The 21,668-nt window shown below is 30.3% G+C and overlaps 3 protein-coding genes across 3 annotated transcripts; 2 read left to right on the top strand and 1 right to left on the bottom strand.

Annotated features, from left to right (window-relative positions):
• Positions 1-1,376: 1,376 nt before the first annotated feature.
• On the bottom strand, positions 1,377-2,177 carry LOC114399950. Its single transcript, XM_028362182.1, has one exon. It carries the CDS (start codon positions 2,001-2,003, stop codon positions 1,587-1,589), a length of 417 nt encoding a protein of 138 aa, XP_028217983.1. The 5' UTR covers positions 2,004-2,177; the 3' UTR covers positions 1,377-1,586.
• Positions 2,178-9,409: 7,232 nt separating this feature from the next.
• LOC114372018 (glycine-rich cell wall structural protein-like) lies at positions 9,410-11,177 on the top strand. The gene is made up of 2 exons (XM_028329392.1): positions 9,410-9,563; positions 10,586-11,177. Exons 1-2 carry the CDS (start codon positions 9,470-9,472, stop codon positions 10,855-10,857), a joined length of 366 nt encoding a protein of 121 aa, XP_028185193.1. The 5' UTR covers positions 9,410-9,469; the 3' UTR covers positions 10,858-11,177.
• A 3,951-nt stretch (positions 11,178-15,128) lies between these two features.
• Positions 15,129-16,662, top strand: LOC114399902 (acanthoscurrin-2-like). The gene is made up of 2 exons (XM_028362128.1): positions 15,129-15,286; positions 15,919-16,662. The coding sequence occupies exons 1-2, from the start codon at positions 15,190-15,192 to the stop codon at positions 16,317-16,319; spliced, it is 498 nt and encodes a 165-aa protein (XP_028217929.1). The 5' UTR covers positions 15,129-15,189; the 3' UTR covers positions 16,320-16,662.
• The last annotated feature ends 5,006 nt before the right edge of the window (positions 16,663-21,668 follow it).

The following is a 21,668-nucleotide window of genomic DNA, read 5'->3' as shown; positions in this document are numbered from 1 at the left end:
ATCACGTTTAGTATAGAAAAGTTTCTATGTTGAGACGTTTAGAATATTTTTTTTTCTTAACATTGGTATGAAGTAATTCTCATGAAAAGTGATGATTAATTTTCGTTGAAAATCATGAGCACAAAATATGAATATTTTTCTCTCAATGATTTATTTTATATTCAACAACTAATCAAGATTCAAATCCTAAAATAATTGATTAAGAGATATAATTTCTTACCACTTGTGTCAATTATGGTTTACCTTAAGGAAGTTTTAATGCATTCTCACAGTCACATCACATTTACACAAGCGTTTCAATTTCCCATTTCTTAATTTTTTGTTGACATTGGCACACCCAAAATGAGGCCAGTGTTTCTTGCACTATTTTAACCTTCCAGAAATTTTAATTTGGAATATAATTTTAAATTAAGGATTAGGCTTTTCGGAATGTAATCTGGAATGTAAATTTTTACATTTTGAAATGGCTAATCTGAAATATGTTTCAGATTAGGATGCAGAAAGAAAGATTGGAGGTGCAGGAAGCAATTGCCCAAAAAAATATAATAATCAATCAATTTATCTCTATATATACTCAATAATGATAGACTTGGTTCAGAATTGCCGTGTTATAGCTTGGTTCAGAATATCTCTATCCACCTCAGGCAAGGTGCAATCTTTACACCGACCATGCATACATGAAATTTTTATTTTTATTTTTTCTGTATAATTTTGTTGACTCAAAGTAGATGTCTTGTGCACCATGCCATGGAAACTAGCTAATTTCTATATTTTTAGTTTGAAATCCTTCTTCCATTTTACGCTTGTGATGGGGAATTAGGTTACGTTTAGCGTTAAAATATTGTGCTTGGTTAGAAATTGAAAATAGTATTTAAACGTAAGGAAAGCAAATGACTGAAAAGTAGATAGGTGAAACCGAAGAACGCGCGTGGACTGACTATACTCTCTTTGAAAGACTTAACCTCATGTTTTATATTCGATTTAATTTTTTTAAGTATAAATATATAAAATATATTTTGGCTCCCTTACTTCTTATGCTAGGTCCACCCCTAGTATTATGTCAGCACTAAAAAATCATGTTTAAGTCAACTTTGACTTCAGATGACTTTTTTTTTCTCTTTACAATTTAATTTTCTGTCTAAAATTTGATGATTTATAATGTACTTTTATTAATTCAAAATGTAATATTGGCAAGGATGGTAGTGCGATGTGGGTTGAAAAACAAGAAAAAATGATAGGTCAAGTTCACTTGAGAAGTGACTCCCAAATTGATAGAAGACACGGACACGATATATAACAAAGTTCCTTTTCTGTTTAATTCGCGTGCATGCATGGCTTAAACTCTCTCCTCTCCATGACAAAAAAAGAAGAAGAAAGAACCAACAAAAATAATATTCCAGGGGATTTTAGTTTCTCATTTCTAATTGATCGATGACATTGACCCAACTGGCCAACAACTACAATAAAATAAAACTAATAATCAAAACACAAACTTACAATAAACCACTGAATTAATGACACAAAATTAAAACGTAACAAAGCGTATAAATGATGAATAGTAATAATTATCTTCTATTAATTCTTAATTAAGCGGCAATTTTGGGAAAGTACTCTCGTTGAACGGCTTTCATGAGGAGGCTATCATGTTCAAGGGCCATTTGAACAGGGAGAGATCCAAGTCCATTCGCCATGGCAAGCATTATCTGCTTCGTTTCCTCTTTAAATTCTTGGAGATCAACCCTTCCATTCAAGTCGTGGTCGAATTGCACAAACAGGGACTCGTACACACGTGCAAGTTCATCTGGGTCACGCTTCACGTCGACGCCGAAGTGGGTCTCGAACACCCTCAGCCTCTGCAACTCCTTCAGCATCTCCGCGTAAGAGAGAAGACCGTCCTTGTCGGTGTCCAGTTGAGAAAAGAGGTCGCTCACGCACACGTTGAAGACTTCCTCGTCCTCCACGAAACCTACGATGGTTGCACCGTCAAGAATTTCCACACTCATGTTTTCTTCTCTTAAGGGGACAAACAACAACGGAAAGAGAAATTAGTAGTACTGAGTGGAATTTGATGTGATTGGTTTTGGATCGATGAGACTTGTGTTGGTTAATTAGGGTTTATATATAGCAATGGGTAGTGGTTGTTTATTTTGAATGAGTGAGAAATGGTTTAATTTCTTTCGCTTTTTGTGACAGTTGTTTGCTTTTCAGTCGTAGATTTTGAATTCAAATGCTTGCCAACCAAGTTGGTTTGTTGGTAATTTATGTGGTCTTTATGAAGTTGAATAATGGGTTCTTTTATTTGGCACGCATGCCAATAGGAAAATGTTTATTCTAGAACACTAGGATTCATATTGCTTTAACATTAAATTTTAGGTATATACTGCTTACAATAGAATAATATGCATGTGTATAAGTGTATGTATATTTTATTATTCATTTAAATTGTGGATAGATTATTGTGTGCTTCAGCATACACGATTTCTGTAATTTATGATAAATCAACTAACAATTGATATATCATTTACAAAAATATAAAATAAGTCTTTGTAACAGAATAAACTTAATTTTTATATCCTGTTATTGTAAAAAAAACAAAAAAAAAAATAATTAGATCAAATTTTAAATACTCCTAATAAGTTCAACTGGTCAACTTCAAGTATTTAATTAATTGTGCTTATGACCATGGTTTATGAATTATGATCCTCCTTCCTTGAATGTAAATAACAATACAGTTGCATGAATATAATAATAACTAAAAGAAAATAGTATATGCATACTAAAAGTATTAATCAATCAGAAATTGTCAAGCACAAATAAACCATTCAAGCTTATAATAGGCACTGTATTACCAAAACAGTCAAATGGCAAAGACTATTTCTGAGTCAGTGGTTTTCTTCAAAACGGTTGGCCAACGCATAGTTGAACTTTGTTGGAAGTCTTCTAAATATAAAAAAAGGACCCTTAGTCTTCGGAGAAAAGCGTGGGCAAATTCAAGAGTGAAACGCGGAACGAAACGAGTTTAATTTGTGGAACTAGGAGCACATAAACGATATGCCGTAGTCCAAAACTAGGGTACCCGCCGATTATTTTCACTCATTTATGTTTCACTATAATAATAATTAAGGGTACTGAATGCTCAAAGATTAAGGAAAGTATATGCTTTGGTTTATTCGTATTTTGTTGCTTAGGGACAAAAATTCATCTTGCATCATGGCTAAAATCTATTGGACGAAATTGAGCATAACTGCTTGCCGCTACATTCTTTTTGGTTTCTGTTCCCAGAGTTTAATTTATTCTTTTTCTGAAAATAAAATAATGGAAATTAAAAGAGGGTGGCATTGGCAATCTCAACTATTAGTTGTTTCTAATCATCTTGCCAAATGTTAAACATGAATACCCTTAAATTGAAATGCGTAAAACTACACTATCTTTTTCTGAAAACTAGTATTGCTATCATGATGTTAATATTCATTTTAAAAAATCAATATTGTAAGAATTAAGTTAACATTGATATTCTGAAAATTGATATTGTGAAATGCTATATTAATGTTGGTTTTTACTCAAAATCGATATTGACCCTTTAGATTGAATTTCAACTTTATCACCTTTCATATATCTAAATAAGATTTGTATCTAAAGCTTTTGTTACTGTGTCCACATCTGTTATTAATCAGATGAGACTATTGAGGTTTGCATTACGTCTACCAATTGCCAAATGATAAAATGGAAAGGAAGGCACCTATGAACACTCAACTCTCAAAAACCTCATGATATCCCCTTTTTGTTACCTTGGTGCCAGATAGTACAAAATGGAATGTAAGCCATGTAATTAGTGATTCTTTGTCATTTTTTTTTGTTTTGGAATCTCTTGATGCAAAACAGGACCTTTAACCTTGAAATTATATTGAATATCATTCATGAATAATTTTTATTAAATTCACAATATATTCAGAAGGGAAAAAAACATCAAAATAACAGTTTTTTTTTTTGCTTAAGAATAAACCCACGATTTCATTTAAAAATTAAGTATGCATGTTAATACTTCAATTTTTTTTACTATATTGGTCTCTTAAAAATATAGGTATATTCATATTAATTCTTTATATTTTTTAAAAATTAATCTCCTAAAAGTATAAATTTGTATCCAAGTTTTGTCTAAGCACACAATTTTTCTATATTAGCATATTCAGTTATAATTTTAGATCTTGAAGAAAAAATGAGATTCTTCATCTTTACCGTCTTTTTACCAAAAAATAAACAAACAGAGAGATATCTTTTTAAATCTTCACGTGTAAAAAAATGAAATTCCTGTATATAATAACTATAAAAAAAAATATGAAGTTGTACATATTGACAAAAAAAATTAATTTGAACTAACACATACATCAATATATAATAAGAAATTATTACAAAATATATATCAAATTTTAAATTTTACTAAAAAAATTGAAAAACACAATCACATATATATAGAGTAGGAAAACAATTAATAAATTAAAACTAACATGCACAATATATAGTAAGAAGTACTGATATGATATTTCACATTTAATACAAAAAAATAATAATGCGAACAGATAAGGAATTGGAAGTTTAAATTAAATTCATAATTATTTAGTTTAACCTTCACCAAAAAAATAATTAATAAATTTAATTTTTTATTGATTTAAAGTCTGTCCTGACATAAAAATTAAAACAGTAGAAGTCCAGTATATTAAACTAGGTTTGATTCCTCATCCTATATATAAATATGTATTCGGAAAGCATAATGCAAGAATACATATGTCAATTTATAATACTTTTTTTAAAAAAAATATATCAATTTTAACCCCAAAAAAAAATACAACAACATAATAAAAATACGAACATATAAATACACCAATGCCTATGTTTTCACTAATAAAAATAAAATAAGTATAAAAATATATACACAAAAAGCATTCAATTGTCTTTATAGATACCATATCCACTGTTTTTTCTTAATATATATAATTCACAATTGTTAAATTTGGTTTTTTTATAATTATTACAATATTACTCCACTATAGATGACGGACCCATTGACTCTTATAGCCATATCTTTTTTGTTTTTTCAGAAAGTATAGAGCACAAGGGAATCTAAAGCGTAATTAAACCCTAACTAAAATATGGATAACAAACTCTGGATAATATCTTGGCTACACGACTTACAACTACTCGACCCTAACCCAAACCTGTACATATTATCCTTTAGTCTAGTCTGGTCTATATATATAGGAGACTTCCTAGCTTGACATAATCCTTAGCAAAACCAAATCACTGAGATATAGGAGCTGTTTGAATTGTGTTTTATAAAAAATAAATATTTCTAAAAATTAAAATACAAAAAAAGCTTGTAAATATCATGTGTTGTTTGAATAATAATTGTAAGTGATTGTTCTATTATATTTTTTCATGATGTGCCAACTCAATGGACTGTCAACATTATTATTATTATTATGACCTGAATTAATGTTATTACTTATCACAAACTAAGACAAAGAATTTTAAATATTTAAAGGACTAAAATAAAAACTTTAAAGAATTAAAATAATAAATCCTATTTTATGGAACTGATGGTTTATTTAAGCGGGATTGTTGTTTCCTGCACATCCTAGTTTTTCTTTCTATACCCAATAGGAAAAGTTAAAACACCCAAAATGAACAAAAATGCCATTGGTCTCTCTTAAACTCATTAGGCACCCCCACAACCCTAACATGGCCTCTTTCCTTTTTTCTAATTCTATGTTGCCGAAGCACCTCTCCCATTATCCTTCTCTTCCCTCATTCCCCTTCTCCTCTTGCCCTCCATTTTCCTTTTCCATTTGCTCCTTTGCATTGTCGTCAACGTCATTGAAGGTAGAGGAGGACCACTACATTGAAGGTAGAGGAGCATTGTGTTGAAATTTGTCCCCTCCATTTTGGGTAAGGTGTTTTATTTTTTTCAATTCGAATTAAGTATTGTAGAACAGAGCATGCATTTCAAATGACTCAATATGAAATTATGTTACATCATTTTTAGATCAAAAATTCTAGAATTATGCTAACAATTACTCAATTTGAAAGTATGTTAGCATAATTTTGGAACAGTTGATCCAAAAGTGATGCGACATAATTTTGGATTGAGTAATCCAAAATTCATGTTGTATTTCAGAATACTCAATCCATAATTATGTTATATCACTTCTAGATCTACAGTTTTGAAATTATATTAGCATTATTTTAGATTGAATAATCTAAAACACAACATGCATTTCATATTACTCAATCTGGATATATGCTAACATAATTCTAGAATGGCTGATACATACAGGACCAAGTAATTTTTTTCTTACAGATTAGGCAATCCATAAATATAAGCAGGAAAAAATCCTTATCAATAGCTTCACCTTCAATAGAAGGAGAAGGAAGACAAAAGGAGGGAGACTGACGGATAAAGAAAGTGAGAGAGTAGGTTTGAGGAGAAAGAGAGAGAGCAATTTATAATAAAGAAGGATAATTTTGATATTTTAAAATTTTAGGAGGCGCAAATAGCAAAACTAGGGCTACAGGAAGAAAAGGCCTATTCTTGCTTATATTGTGTACTAGTCTGATGCTTTTGTCACGTTGGGCTCGGCCCAGAGCTTTGTTTTCTTCCCTTCATGTTTTGGTTTATATGTGGATCCCACTTGTTTTTAATAAAGAGTTTGATAAATTCTTTTCTTCTTCTGAACTGAAACACTAATATTATTTTGTTTTTCTTACTAATCTTTTGTGCTTATTATTTTTTTCTTAGTTTTTTTTTATTAAAATAGATTAATAATGTGAATTAATCCCAAAAACTAAAAGTCCATTCATGCAAAAATAATATTAACATGTTCTCCCTTTTTTGAAGTTTTCATTTTGTTTTTACTATTGTTTTGTTGCGTTATTTATTGACATCCTTCTTTGTAAAATAAACGTTAGTATTAATTGATTTTTTTGTCGGTTTTTGATCTACATGCTTAACCGCTCATTATTTTGTTAATATAGGTTTAATTGTTAGATTATTAATTAAATTGAATGACTTCCACCAAAAATAACGAATAATAAAAATGTTCTATTTAACAGTTCTTGCAATGATCTTTCAACGTTGATGTGTAGTCTGTACTATCGATCTTCATATGTTTATAAGAATCGTAGGAGTACATACCTTGTGTAATCAATAAATGATGAAATATTCTAAGTGGAATCATGCGACGCTTTACAACATATACATGTAATTATATATTAATACCTGTTCTGGGATTACTCCGGCATCAACACTTAACCTAATTTCAACATAAAGAGCATCATTCTAGCCGGTAGGATTAATCCAAAATACAGGGTATCCAACGCGATCATAAAACTCTAAGTAGAAATGACAAGTAACAACAACAAATGGAGTCACGCACTACATTTTTGTATCCGGTGGTGAACACCATAACGTCATTAATTATGATTTTTTTCTATTTAAATAAAAATGTAAAAAATACAGTATAATATAAGAAAATATAGTACAATAATTGTTTATTTAACATGTTATTATTATTTATAATATTAACATTTCCAATTTTATATTTGTGACATTGATTTTTTTAAGACTTTAGCAACTGATAAAGGCGGTTGCAAAGTGTTATATAATTAATACTATATAGTTACTTTCACTGGTTTATTGTCCCCTCTATAAATAAACTTTAGCCACCGATTAGATCCGTATTGAAATATTGTATAGAATTAGAGACCATTTTTTTTAATCGCAAAGTATCATAAATGTTAATTTTAATTTTTTTTGCCAACAAATTAGCGACAAATGTTAGTTAATTTAATTCTTTTGAGACATATATATAGGTCGTTAATACGATCGCTAAAATAATTTTTTCTTGAAAAAGAAATGGTGGCTAAATCCGGTTGCTAAATTGAGTTTTTCTTGTAGTGACTTTTGTCTTTAGTTTTTTATTTTTTTATTTTATGTATTTATAAAAATAGGTAAAATAAATGTTTTAAAGTTATTTTACTTGTGCATATTTAATTAGATGCAACACATATCTATACGTAATTTATTTCTGAATGTAAAATTTAGTTTCAAAGACCCTTTTTTTAAAAAAAAAAATCCAATATTTTTCCTAAAAAACAAACTTTAATAAGAATAGCTTTTTTAATTAAAAGAGATACAGCGTTGGCAAAGCCGTGGAGGATGGGGCATAGCAACCATTATGAAAATTAATTAACAGCCACATATTGTAATGTCATTTGAGGTTAGCACCGCCACTTTGGCAAACAGAGCAACTCAGCCACAATTTTCTACGAAAAATAAAACTTGTGTAGTTGTGTTCTTGACTTTTTCTTTTTTTCTTTTTCTTTTTTAAAAAAATCTTTAAAATGGCGGAGGTAAGACTTCCATTGAGAGTACAAATATAAAATTAATTAGTGGATGAAAGACCCGACATAAGTATTTCCCGTACTGGACTTTGTAGAAATTAATAAAAACTATTTACTGATTAATCTTGATTAAGATTGTGAAATTTTCATATAAAAAATAATTTACCTATAATATTCATTGTTCATAACCATGGTTTTACGTTAAAAAGTTACTATATATAATTCATGAAATTATTAAAGTCCCTTCTAAAAAAATTATTAAAGTTACTGCTCTAAAAATTAATTTTAAGGTTATATACTGTAACAAAAAAATTCAAAAGGGATCACAATGGAGTGAAAAGACAACCTTTGAACAAAATAAATTGTAACGAGTAAAATTAATTGACTTTATGTTTTCTTGTTTTGTTTTCCACTACATTTGCTTCTACGTACCCATTCAGCGGCTGTAATCAATTGCCGTATTTGACGTACGTATAGGTTAAATTACTGCAAAATTTATAGTTTTTTTCTGGTTATTTTAATTATAATTGATATTTTATCTTGATAATCCATCTTATAAAAAGTTGTATTAAAAACTAATATAATTTTTTTTGTTGAAGAAAGGATTAATATAAATGTTACTAATTTTAATTAGAAAATAAAAAATTTAAGAAAATCAATCTACTTTGTCCTTTAAGTTTTTTTATTCTTTATGGTATAAATAAAATAATATTATGATATCAAAATAGCGGTAGGTATCTACATCTCTACTTTTCATTACATAGCATATACACGTAGTCACTTGTATATATATATATATATATATACACACACGTGGTCTGGTACAATAATTGCAGTGGTTCAATTTCACAGCCTACAATTTTTTACGATTGAAAATGTAGAAGGAGATGAAGAAGAAGTCGATTAAAAAAGACCGAGTTAGTACGCTATACGGCGCCAATTAAGAGAAAGGTCCCAACTATTCCCTCATCCCCTCCTATATATAGACTATACATTCCATCTAATTTTTCTCATCCTCCATTACCAAATATATCTTATTTGAGTGGATTTTGTTCTAGTTTACTACTGAAAGATGGGTTTGAAGACGAAGATAACATTACTTATTATTCCATTAGCCATGCTCCTTTTTGTTTCCTCAGAGGTGTCAGCCAGGGATTTTCAAGAGGGTGAGCAATATAATTTGCCTTATACTCATGCTCTCATGAGTAATTTAAAATAAGAGAATATTAATAAATGTTTGAAAAGATATTACTAATGTTTTTTTTATAAACTTGTGTTATATTTTTTTATTAACTTAAATATATTTTTTTATTACTAAGACGTTAGTTCAAGTATAACTGAGTTCGGATTTTATCATCAAGGTCTTGTCTTCAGCCTTGAATATTTAAAACAACAGATTTCATTAAAGATTTTAAAACATATTTTTGATAAAAATTAATTATTGATAAAGTTAGTAAATATTTTTGCATCAATAACATTTTTTTAATCGTTGCAATTACTCTTTTTTGCATCCCTATATTTATTTTGAAATGTTTCTTCTATCTTATTTTTAGTTTTTGTAATTTTGTTTTAGTTTATGTAATATGCCCATTTTCTTTTCTTTTATCCTTATAATATATGAATAATTTGTTTTATTTTCTAGCATTTTTCACACCATCAAATTTAAATTAAGCCAACGAATATAGAAACTATAATAAGAAATAGATACGTTAATAGGGATTACAACAAAATAAATTAAAGGATGAAAATGAAGAAAATTAAAGTTACCAATATCATTTAAAAAATATGCATAATTACAAAACAAACAAAATATGCAAGCCTTTTCTATTTATTAAATTTAAATCAATATCCTAATATCATTCGTCATCCTAACCTTTAAACTTAAAAGATGCTTAGAATAGAAGTTTTTTTTCTTCTTTTAATCTTATTCATTCTATCATAATGGACTCCCCTTCCTGCATTGTGTCTTTTTCCAATTTATTATCACTTAACCTTTTCTTATTTTAAGTTTTATGATCACTTTATATCCTTTTCTTTCTCAGCTCATTGTGAATCTAATATATCATTTTCTTTCTCTTTCCCTCTTATTCCCTATCTTCTCTCACAAAGTAGATACAGATAATGGGTGAGAAAAATTCATTTTTCTATCATAAATATTTCGTGTGTTAAGAGTTAATGGCGTTTGCAGGAAACGTTGTTCAAGAGGCTAATAATGGGGGTGATGCCAAACTATTTGGCGGTGGTAGCTTCTTCCCTGGTGGTGGCATTGGTGGTGGTGCTGGATACTTCCCTGGTGGTGGCATTGGTGGTGGTGGTGGTGGTGGATTCTTCCCTGGTGGTGGCATTGGTGGTGGTGGATTCCTCCCTGGTCGTGGATTCTTCAACCCAAGGTTTTGCTTCAGAGGATGTTGTTTTGGGAATCCATTCAGAGGTTGCCTTAGGTGTTGCCCTATATTCTGAAGATAAGACCCACAAAATGAGACTGTAGAATTTCTACGTATTTAGTAATATTATATATTTCATCAATAAAATCTCATGTCATGAGAGGCATGGATAAGCAAGGAAGCCCATCTTTTCTTCCGACCTTTCTTAGCACTAGAGATATTTCAAAATTTGAATAATAAGTCATATTGTGCCTGCAGTGTGATAAGTTTTATAGAAAACTGAAATATCAAATATGTACTGTACAAATAGTTTGTCATATATCGTGGGTTTTACTTGTATTGTTACAATACATTATCATCATCATTTATATCATCCTCTCCGTTGTTAAGCTTTTACTTCTCTATATAATTATTGTTATTATAAATAATATATCCGTACAACCATATCTATTTATTCAGAAAGCAGAAACCGAAGCTTAATTGAACAAGGTCAATGCTGCATTATTATATTTAATTTTCCCTAATTAACAATACCAAGTTAATAAACTATGAATAATATATATAACAGCCACACGTACAAGTCAATCCTAACCTTTAGTCTATGTATAAGAGCCTTTTTATATTTCTAGTTAAGAGTTAGCATTCTCTTGCAGTAAACTTTGAGCAAGCATTTACAAAACTCGTCCGTCATTCAAAACATACTCTCTGGACTCAATTACAAGCAACAGCAGAAAAAGTTATAACGAACTTAATTATAAATAAATTTTAATTATTTTTACTAGTTATATTTAATGATTTCATTTTAATTTTTTTTTTCAATTAATTGAGATTCTATTTTTAATGATTTTATTTATTTTTGATATCAAGTTTCAAATAAACTTTAGGAAAAAAAAATTAACTTTTAACTGTAATTAATAAAATTAAATGATATTAACCAACTTTTTAAATTAGTTCTCTTCCTATTACTCTTATTTGCGCTTCCATGACCATTTAGTTTGCAGTTTCCATTATTTTCGTTAGAAGTAACATCCTCTAGGACCACTATATACGCTTAAGCTTGTTGCAAGCAAGAGAGCCAATTGTAATTCCTTGACTCATTGTTCCAATTTTTCAAACTACAACTAGTTATTAATATCATAACCTTTCTAAATATATTTCAAAGGTGAAGAGGTATTTACTAAACCATAGAAGTTTCTCACCAGATGTTTTAAATAGATTTAACATGTTGCCAAAGAACATTGACTTCAATCCAGTTGCCATCACGACTATATAATTTCTCAATTAGAGATCATAAATTAAATATATTATTATTATATATAGAATTTTCACCACATTTTTCTACTATAGGTTTCAATTTAGGGTGAAGATAGACAACGCTGCATGCAAATGGTATTTTCCTTTTAAAAATTGTGTCCTTTTGTAAAGAGTAATTAACTAAATCGAAGAAGTTTCTTATATTAGGACTTAGGTATATGTATTCTACTATGAAATTTCACCACATTCCACATTTTTCTACTGTAGGTTCCAATTTAGGGTGAAGACAGACAATAAGCCTAGACATGCTTCCATCTTTAAAAACTTTGGCCGTTGGGATGGCTTCAATTAAGTTAAAGGAAAGGAAGTGGAATGTGGAGTGGAGGTCTTCGGGAACCTGGGGACACACAAATTAACAAGTTGGTTGATGAAATCTATCGAGTTGACAATATTGTGGCATGTCAGAGGAGTCTGTTGGAGGAAGAGCGAGGTAATTGCCAAGAATAAATATAGGACGCGGTTGAATTTATATCAGAATCTATCAAACGACTCAGCCACAATTTTGTCTTAAAAAAATGAAAATTTAACTTGGGTTCTTATATATATACACACACACTGAGACAAGTATTTTCCGTACTGGACTTCATGTAAAATAATAAAAATTATTTACTAATTAATGTTGATTAGGATTGAGAAATTTCTAATGAAAAATAATTTACCTGTAATATTCATTATTCAAGACCATATATGATTTTGTGTTAAATAATTAGTTTTTTGTGCGTTAAAAAACTAGTTTGAGTCGTATACGTAAATGACGACTTTATTAAAGTAGCAGCTCTAAAATGAATTTTGAAGTTGTACTGTATAAAATATTTAAGAGGAATCACAATGAAGAATATGGAAAAACAACCTTTGAAGAAAATATATTGCAACGTGCGTAAGTTTAATTGATTTTATATTTGGATGAACCACGATTTTAATTCCTAAAAAAAATAAAAAATAATCAAATTAGTCTTTGAAAGTAAAAAAATTCAAAATAAGTGTATGTGCTATTATTTTGTCCTTAAACTTAACTACTTAAATATTTTAAACTAAAATAAATAGCAAATTGTATTTTTGGATTTTTTAATGTTATTGTTTTCCTGGATTAAAATGACAGTGTTTCATACTCTTAAGAACCAATATAAGTCCCCTAAAAAAAGCCAATATAAGTATTTGCAAGCCCAATTGTTTTTCTTTGTTTTGATTGCCCACACCACATCATCTATCCATTCGGTGGTAATTAACAACAGCCTTTTACATATAATTGAAAGAATTATATATTATTTTGATTTTATTAATTATCTTTGTTTTTATTCCCCTAAAATTTGAAATATTTATTTTTAGTCTACGTAAAATTAGTGAATTTTTATTGTGGTAAAATACAAATTCCTTGATTTTAATCTATTTAAAATATAAAACCACTAAGTTTGATCCCTAACGTACACTATTTAAGGTAGATAAATATTATATATGTTAGGAATTTAAATTCGAGTCCCTAAAAGTTTAGTGTTATCACATTAGATCTTCAAAAGTAATAAAATTATATATATAAAAAAAACGTACCTCATAGTGCATCTCAATAATTTTACTCCAAAATTTTAAAAATCTTGTGGTTAGGTGATAATATTAACCTATATTTAAGAACTAAGGTAATAATATGTAATTAAGTTTAGGGTTTATTTTACATCTTAGAGATTTATTTTGATTTTTTAAAAATTTCAGAGACTAAATTATTCATATTTTACACTTTCAGAAATTAAAATAGTGTTTTATCCATTTTAAAATTTCAACATATCATCCAAAGGATCAAAGTAAGATATCTAAAACATATTTACAAAGAAGATCATGCCAACGTACACAACTTAATTTCCTCAAAGAAAAGTTTAAAATTCTTTTAAGAAAATGTTGTCCATCTTGATTTAATGAATTTGGCAAATTGGCAAGTGGTTAGTTCAACAACAATGACAATGAGTCAGCAATTTCAAAACAAGAGATGACTAGATCATAATTATAAGATATCTAAGTTATTTGGTTAGATACATTAAAATTTTGATTTTAACCTATATGTTTTTATCTTTATTATTATTATTTAATTAAATTATTCCATTAATTAAGGATCCAAAATTCACCACAAGATAGTCACCTAACATTACATTAAAATATAAACATTTAACAAATTGAACATGACAATAGGGAAAAATAATGATTTTTTTAAGAAATAAAAATCAAATAGTTTTTTTTACAAGGATCAAAACTAAAATTTTCTTATTTTACAAAGACAAAATATATATTAAAATCTAATTTAAATTGGAAAAAAATTACAATTTTTTTATTTGTAGAAATTAAACTCAAGTGTCGAGGATTTATAACAAGAGTTTAGTAATTGTATATTGGTAGTGTAATTTTTTTATATTATCTTTTAATAATTATAAATTACGATTGATATGATTCTTAAAATAATTATTATAAAAAGTAATAAATTTATCATAATGATAATTTAGGTACATTTTTGACATTATTTAACTAGTTGGGCTAAACCTCATTAATAAACTTACAGTTTTTAAAGTGTTTTCTTTACGTATTTTTGTTAAAATTAAAATTTAACTTTGGTAATCCACCTTTTAAAGACTTCGTATTAATGAAAGGCTAATATATATAGATTATTAAAACAAAATTTTAATCTTAATTAGAAAAAAAAATCGAAAATACTTAAAAAATGTATTTAATTTAGTCCTTTAAATTATTTTATACTTATGGTATATATATAAAAAAATGATATTATATATGACAGCAAACTACAGTATGTAGGTGTCTACTCACATACCAAGTTGATACAAGTAGTTACGTACAATAATTGCTGTGTGCTTCAATTTCATAGCCTACAACTTTTTACCATTGAAAATGGAGATGCATATCGAGCTGGAGATGATTAAAAACAAGGCGGTTCTTAACTCTAGAAAAAACTGAATTAATACATTACGGCGCAAATTAAGAGAAAGGTCCCAACTTCTCCCTCCCCCTCCTATATATAGAGTATACATGCCCACTAATCTTCTCATTACCAAATATATTTCATTTGAGTATATCTATTATAGTTTACTACTCAACTAAGATGGACTCGAAGAGGAAGATAGCATTACTTATTTCAGGCCTTCTGGCCATGCTCATTTTAATCTCCTCAGATGTGGCAGCCAGAGAATTGAAAGAGGGTGAGCTATATATCATTTTGCATCATATTCTCTTCAGTATTTTAAATTAAGAGAATGTTAGTAATTAAACTATAATAAATTTATCTAAAGATATTACTAATATATTTTTGTTATAAACGTTTAATGATTTAATTTCTTTATTCGCTTGAATATGGTTTTTTGTCCTATAATTATATGTTCTTTTCTTTTTTTTCTTTAATTTTGTTCTTATTTCCCCCCCCTAAACTATCCTTTTGCAATTCTATCCATTTTTTTTTATCAAAGAGACCAATTCAAAATACACTAAATATTACCAACCAATTAAAAATTACAGGAAATATAATAAAAAAGTAAAATAATACATATTAAGGGCTAAAACCAAATATAAAGAATCAAAATGAAAAAAAAAATAGGATGACCATTTAAAAAAAAAGTCAGGAATGAAAAACAAAAAGAAGTGTAGTTACATATACTAATTAACAAAATTCTATTATTTAAGACTTTTGTATTGATTAATTTTTATTTGATATCCTTAAAACATTCATTAACCGAGCCTTTGAATTTAAAGGATGTTACGTTTACAATATAAGGGTTTTCTTAATGTTATTCTTTTGATCATAATAATAATTGTTACCTTGGTGGTGGCTTTCCAGTCACTGGTGCTGGCTTGTCTGGTGGTCGTGGGGTCAACTATGGTGGCTTTGGTGGTGGCTCCCCTGGCTTTGGTGGTGGCTTCCCTGGCTTTGGTGTTGGTAGCTTCCCTGGCTTTGGTGGTGGCGGCGGCTTCCCTGGCTTTGGTGGTGGCGGCGGCTTCCCTGGCTTTGGTGGCGGCGGCTTCCCTGGCTTTGGTGGCGGCGGCTTCCCTGGCTTTGGTGGTGGCGGCGGCTTCCCTGGCTTTGGTGGCGGCGGCTTCCCTGGCTTTGGTGGCGGCGGCTTCCCTGGCTTTGGTGGCGGTGGCTTCAACAACCCTGGCTTGGGCGGTGGCTTCAACAACCCTGGCTTGGGCGGTGGCTTCAACAACCCTGGCTTTGGTGGTGTTGGTGGTGGCATCTGAGGAGGAGGATAGCCGTAAAGGCAAGCTGTTGTGAGTTGCAGTGAGAGATGTTGCTTTATTAATGGGCTGATGCCCTAGCTATCAGAGGATACATAACGTACTTATCATAATAACATATTTCATGAATAAAATCCGGTACGTGTTATGAGAGGCACATATGGATAGACAGCAAGTCCTGTCTTTTCTTCTGACCTTTCTTACCGCCAGGGATACTACTAGAATTACTGTTGGATATATATTTTGTCGTTCGTTGCGCTTAATTGCCTCATTAAGATTAAGAGTAAACTCAATTATCTACTGTAAAATAATTTGTCACATAATAAATCTTGCCTATTACTTCTAATGTTACTATCTATATATATGGATTAGATGGTACTGGCATAATTTAAGTAATTATTATAACATTTAATAATTTGAATTGAGTAATATTTTATTAAAATTTATTTTTAAATTGAAATTTATTTGTTATCTTATTTATATAAATTAAAATTAATATAGTATAAATTTTTAAAATATTAAAAAATATGAATCATTTGATTATTTATTTATCAATGTTTAATTTTGATAAAATTTAATAAATAATTTTAATAATATATAAATATAATACAATGATTGAATTTATATAAATCATATTATATATCAAATTACTAAATGAGTGTAGTAATTGTTGAAGTTACACGAATAAAATTTTATATATATATATATATATATATATATATAATCAATCTCAATTATTACATTAATTAAAATGAAAGATTAAAATTAAAATATTTTAAATTTAAATAAAAACTTTATTTAACGGTAAAATATCTAAAAAATTTATAAAAACCTACTTGTGGTTTTTTTTTTGTTGAGTTATTAAAAATTTAATTTATATCATTTTAATATACTTCTAACTTAGTAATCACTATTATAAACCGTTACCAACAATATAATCACTGTTATCGATACTTCCATCATTATCATTATAATTGTGTTATGAATAGTGTCATGGTCACTAACATGATATTCGTCATTGCTCTCACTATGGCTAGCATTCCACAATAACCATAAAATCTAGATTGTGAGTACAGAGCTTTTTAAGAAAATCCTGAGCTGGTTGGCCACACCCCTAGCGTTCCAAAATAAAGCTTTCATCATACCAACGAGTGTGAAACAGCGCCGACCTTGGGCTTTGATATCCCGCAAAGAGAAAACCTTCTTGCCCTTTTTCCTGTTAAGTTTTGTGTGCTGTGACTCTGATAAGGAGTAAAGCAGCTATCCTCTTGAGCCATATCGCCCCAGGTCTTAGCCAGGACATGCAAATCTTGCTGGACTTGCACGGCCTCATTGATGGAATCCATCACCAATTCATCTCCAGAAGGCGACTCCGGGTGGAGCGATTCATCACAGGAGGATAAGGGAGCTGCCCATGTATCCACCCTTCTGTTGACTTTGAACAAAGATAGAGTGATCAAAGCACTGGCTCCAGGATAGGAATAGGCAAGTCATGATATGGCTGCCCTTAGGCACGTATTGTTTAGCAATCTGCTTCTCCCCCCTCGAGGAGTTTCGCGTACCCTGTTCTTTACCTTCTTTATTGCTTACTCTAGGCTGGATAAGAATAACCCCGTGCTTATGTCTACATTTATCCAGAGAATGCTCACGTAAAGGGAGAGTTAGGTCAACCTCCACCAAAACTCTAGCAAAGTGACCGTAATCTCTATTGGTGGTGGCCACATCAAGGGCTAGGGGCACACCCACGCCTCTGGCAATGGCAAACAAAATATTGTCTCTCCAATATTCTTGAGGAGGGCCATGGATCCTCAACCAACATTTTACATTGGATTGTCGCACAGTCGTGTTGAAAATTTGGAGTCCACAAGAAAAGACGAAGTGCTCCACGATTAAAAGTCCAAGACTTGGAGTACGTGAAGTCTGAAATGGAAAAGTTGAACATCATATAAGTGAGAAGAAAACTCATAAACCTGAGCCTTAAGATTTTGGATTAAAGTATGGTGTCAAGTTTCCTTATGTGGTTGTTCATGACTCATTAGTGTAAATTTTTTTGGTATTTACTTCCCTCAATTACCCAACAACTGGTATCAGAGTTGATGGTTTGATTAGGTGATCAGTTCAGACGAGTAAGACAATGACGATGGATCCTTTACTTCCTTGGGGATCCCTTGTATCAAAAGTCTTTCTGGTGGTAGACCCATATGGTGTGTCCCGTGGATAGAGTGCAAGTACCGCAAGTACCTAGTGTATGTGAGCTCTAATAGCTATACTCGTGGATAATAATGACTTCCGCCCTAGGAGAAGATTATCATGTGGAAGAAACTCACACTTGAAGGGGAGATTGTTGGAATACAAGTGTGAGGTGAAGTCCGAAGTGGAAAAGTTGAGCACCATATGAGTGAGGAGATGATCTGAATCTTAAGATTTTAAGTTAAAGTGTGGTGTTAAGTTCTCTTATATAATTACTCATGACTCATTGGTATAAAAGGTTTACTCCCCTCCAATTCACCCAACACCCATCGCCAAGACTTTACGTAAATCCTCCACAAAAGCAAAAGAGAACTCAAAGAATCCCTTGCCAAGAGGGATCATTCGCCACCGACCAAGATGCACCCATAACTTGGAAAGTTGTTCGCGCAAAACCTATATCTTGGGAGAAGAATCCCCTTTGGAGAGCAACAACCTACCATGGAGATTGTTCTTACATCTCTCTAGACCTACCTTGTTTTCTTCTTCCAGAATAGTAATTGACAGAGCCTCCCATGTATTAAAAGGGATGGATTTTGTTTTATACAATTATTTTAATATTTAACTTCTAATAAATAGTTATTTAATTAATGATAACTAAGTTTATAAAAAATATTATTATTAATTTTATGTGCAAAGCTAAAAATAGGATCCACCACTAGAATGAATTTTAGCAAATATTGAATGAAAAATCCTATTTTGCTTATTTGTTTTTCTCAATTAGATTTTTTAATTTTAATTTTTCTTTTTCTCTCCTATACAATACAATGTAGTAAAAATTTGTCTGATCATTGACCTAGTCCAACCAGGAAATTACTATTTGACCCAATTTAATATGGTATATATATAAAAAATAAAATTTAATGACCTACTTTAAAAATGGTCCAAAAATCATATCACAAGTTAATATAATTTCACTGTAAAACATGCTAATTTAAATTTTATTCTTTTTTAGTTTATCATATTACATGTTTTGTTTTATTTAGTTTATTTTATTATTATTATTATTATTATTATTATTATTATTATTATTATTATTATTTAGTTTATTATGTTATGTATTATGTTTTAAGTTGTTAACTATTTTTTACTTCCTTTTTTGTTTCTTTTTCTCAAGGACTAATTGAAAATAAACTAAATATATTATAGGGACTAGAAAAAAATAGATATACTAGAGGAGTTAAAACAAAATAATGAGAAAACAGATATACTTGAGGAGTTAAAACGAAATAATGAGAAAAAGAATAAAATTACAATGACCATTCAAAAATAAATTACAAAGAATAAAAAAAATATAATTACATAAGCTACAAAATATTTAAGTTTTTTTTCTTTATTAATTTTCATGTCTAATATGTTTTTAGTTCCTACATAATCCAGAAATTGGATTTTTTTTCCCTTTAAAATAATTTCCTTTATTTTAATCTCTAAAAAGTTATACAATATTATTACTTTTTGTCCTTATTGTCGTGCATGTGTCACTTATATGCTAATTACTTATTTGTTTGACAGATGGTCAATTGACGCTCATTAGTATATATATGTGGTGTTATATTAGCATGTGGCACCTTCAAATTTTTTTTTCTATATCCCTAAACTGAATATTATTTATCTACTTTAAACTTGAATTCTTTTTTCTTTCTCATCAATCTCATTTATCATTTTCTTTTTTTTCCTCTCTTATCTTTCTCTTTCCTAACAAAGTATATACACCTAATATAGTGGGTGTGCATGATAACTGCTAAATAATTGTGAATTTATAGAGTTAAATAGTCAAATTTTGGCTTAAAATTAATTATTTAGCAGTTATTTATAATTAAAAGTGAGAAAATTAATTTAAATTGAATTTCTGGTTGCAGATACGAAAAATAAGGTTGCATTTAGCAAAAGTGGCACAGAAAGGAAGAAAAAAAGAAAAAATTCTGAAGCAGGCCCAATCCAATAGGGGCGCTCAGCGCGCATCAGGCGCTAAGCGAGCAACTAACTGGAGGCGCTGAGCGTGGCAGAAACCGTTACGCGCGCTAAGCCCAGCTAGGCGCCCAGCGCCCGATCCAACAGACGCACAGGCGCCCAGCGCCCGATCCAACAGAAGCACAGGCCCAGCGTGCATGGCGCGCCCAGCGCGCGATCTGAACGCGCTAAGCGCGAGGTGTGGCGCTGAGCGCAACTACGAAGGCCCGTAAGCCCACTTCAGCCACTATAAATAGAGAGGCAGTCCCAAGGAAAGATCATCCCATCTCAGAACATCACTCTCAGTACTCCAAGCCTGAGTTTTCTTCCCTCTCTACATTCTTTGTTTTGTTAGCCTAGCCTTTCTTTCATCCCCAGTTGTAAGCCCTCAATGGCCATGAGTGGCTAAACCCCTAGCTAGGGCCTGGCAGGCCTAAAAAGCCAACGATGTACAATGAGCTTTAAAGAGTTATCAATGCAAAGGAATTTATTCCAGGTTTTTCTGTTCTATTTCTTTTCTTTTATTCTTGCATTCATTCTTAGATCTTTTTTTGGGTTTTAATCGCTCGGGAGAGGGTAATTCTCAATAATATTTAAGATTCAATGCATGCATCAGTTTTAGGGGTTATACGCTTGGGAAAGGGTAACACCTAATAGAACATCTAAAGAAAAGAATCATTGGGTTAGCATTGCTAGGCATAGAATGATAACTCACTGCCCATGCATCTAAGCAACATCTAGAACTTAATCTTAACGCATTTTAATTATTGAATCTTCGCAAAGGCATTTGGGAGATAGGTAGTTAAAATAGGCTTGCTAACGTGAGGCATCAGGGGCAAGTAGTCAACAGATGTGGGTAGAACTAACACCATTTCATTGGTAATGAATATCATACTTACATGCATCATAGGCCAATTGGGTTTGTCTGGTCTTGGCATTTCTATCAATTGTTTTTCCTTTTACTTATTTGTTTTAGTAATAGCACTCTTTACTATTCCTACTTTACTACTTTACTCCCACTTACAAATTGAGAGGTATTGAAAAAGTGCAATAAAATCCCTGTGGACACGATACTCGGACTTCCGAGCTTTACTACTTGTCACGATTTGGTGCACTTGCCAAAGTCATAACAGTGCAAGATTCATTTTTCTATTC

This window comes from Glycine soja, chromosome 2 (assembly GCF_004193775.1).
Source record: "Glycine soja cultivar W05 chromosome 2, ASM419377v2, whole genome shotgun sequence".
Classification (NCBI taxonomy): Eukaryota; Viridiplantae; Streptophyta; class Magnoliopsida; order Fabales; family Fabaceae; genus Glycine; species Glycine soja.
This window is presented reverse-complemented; position numbering and strand designations above follow the sequence as displayed.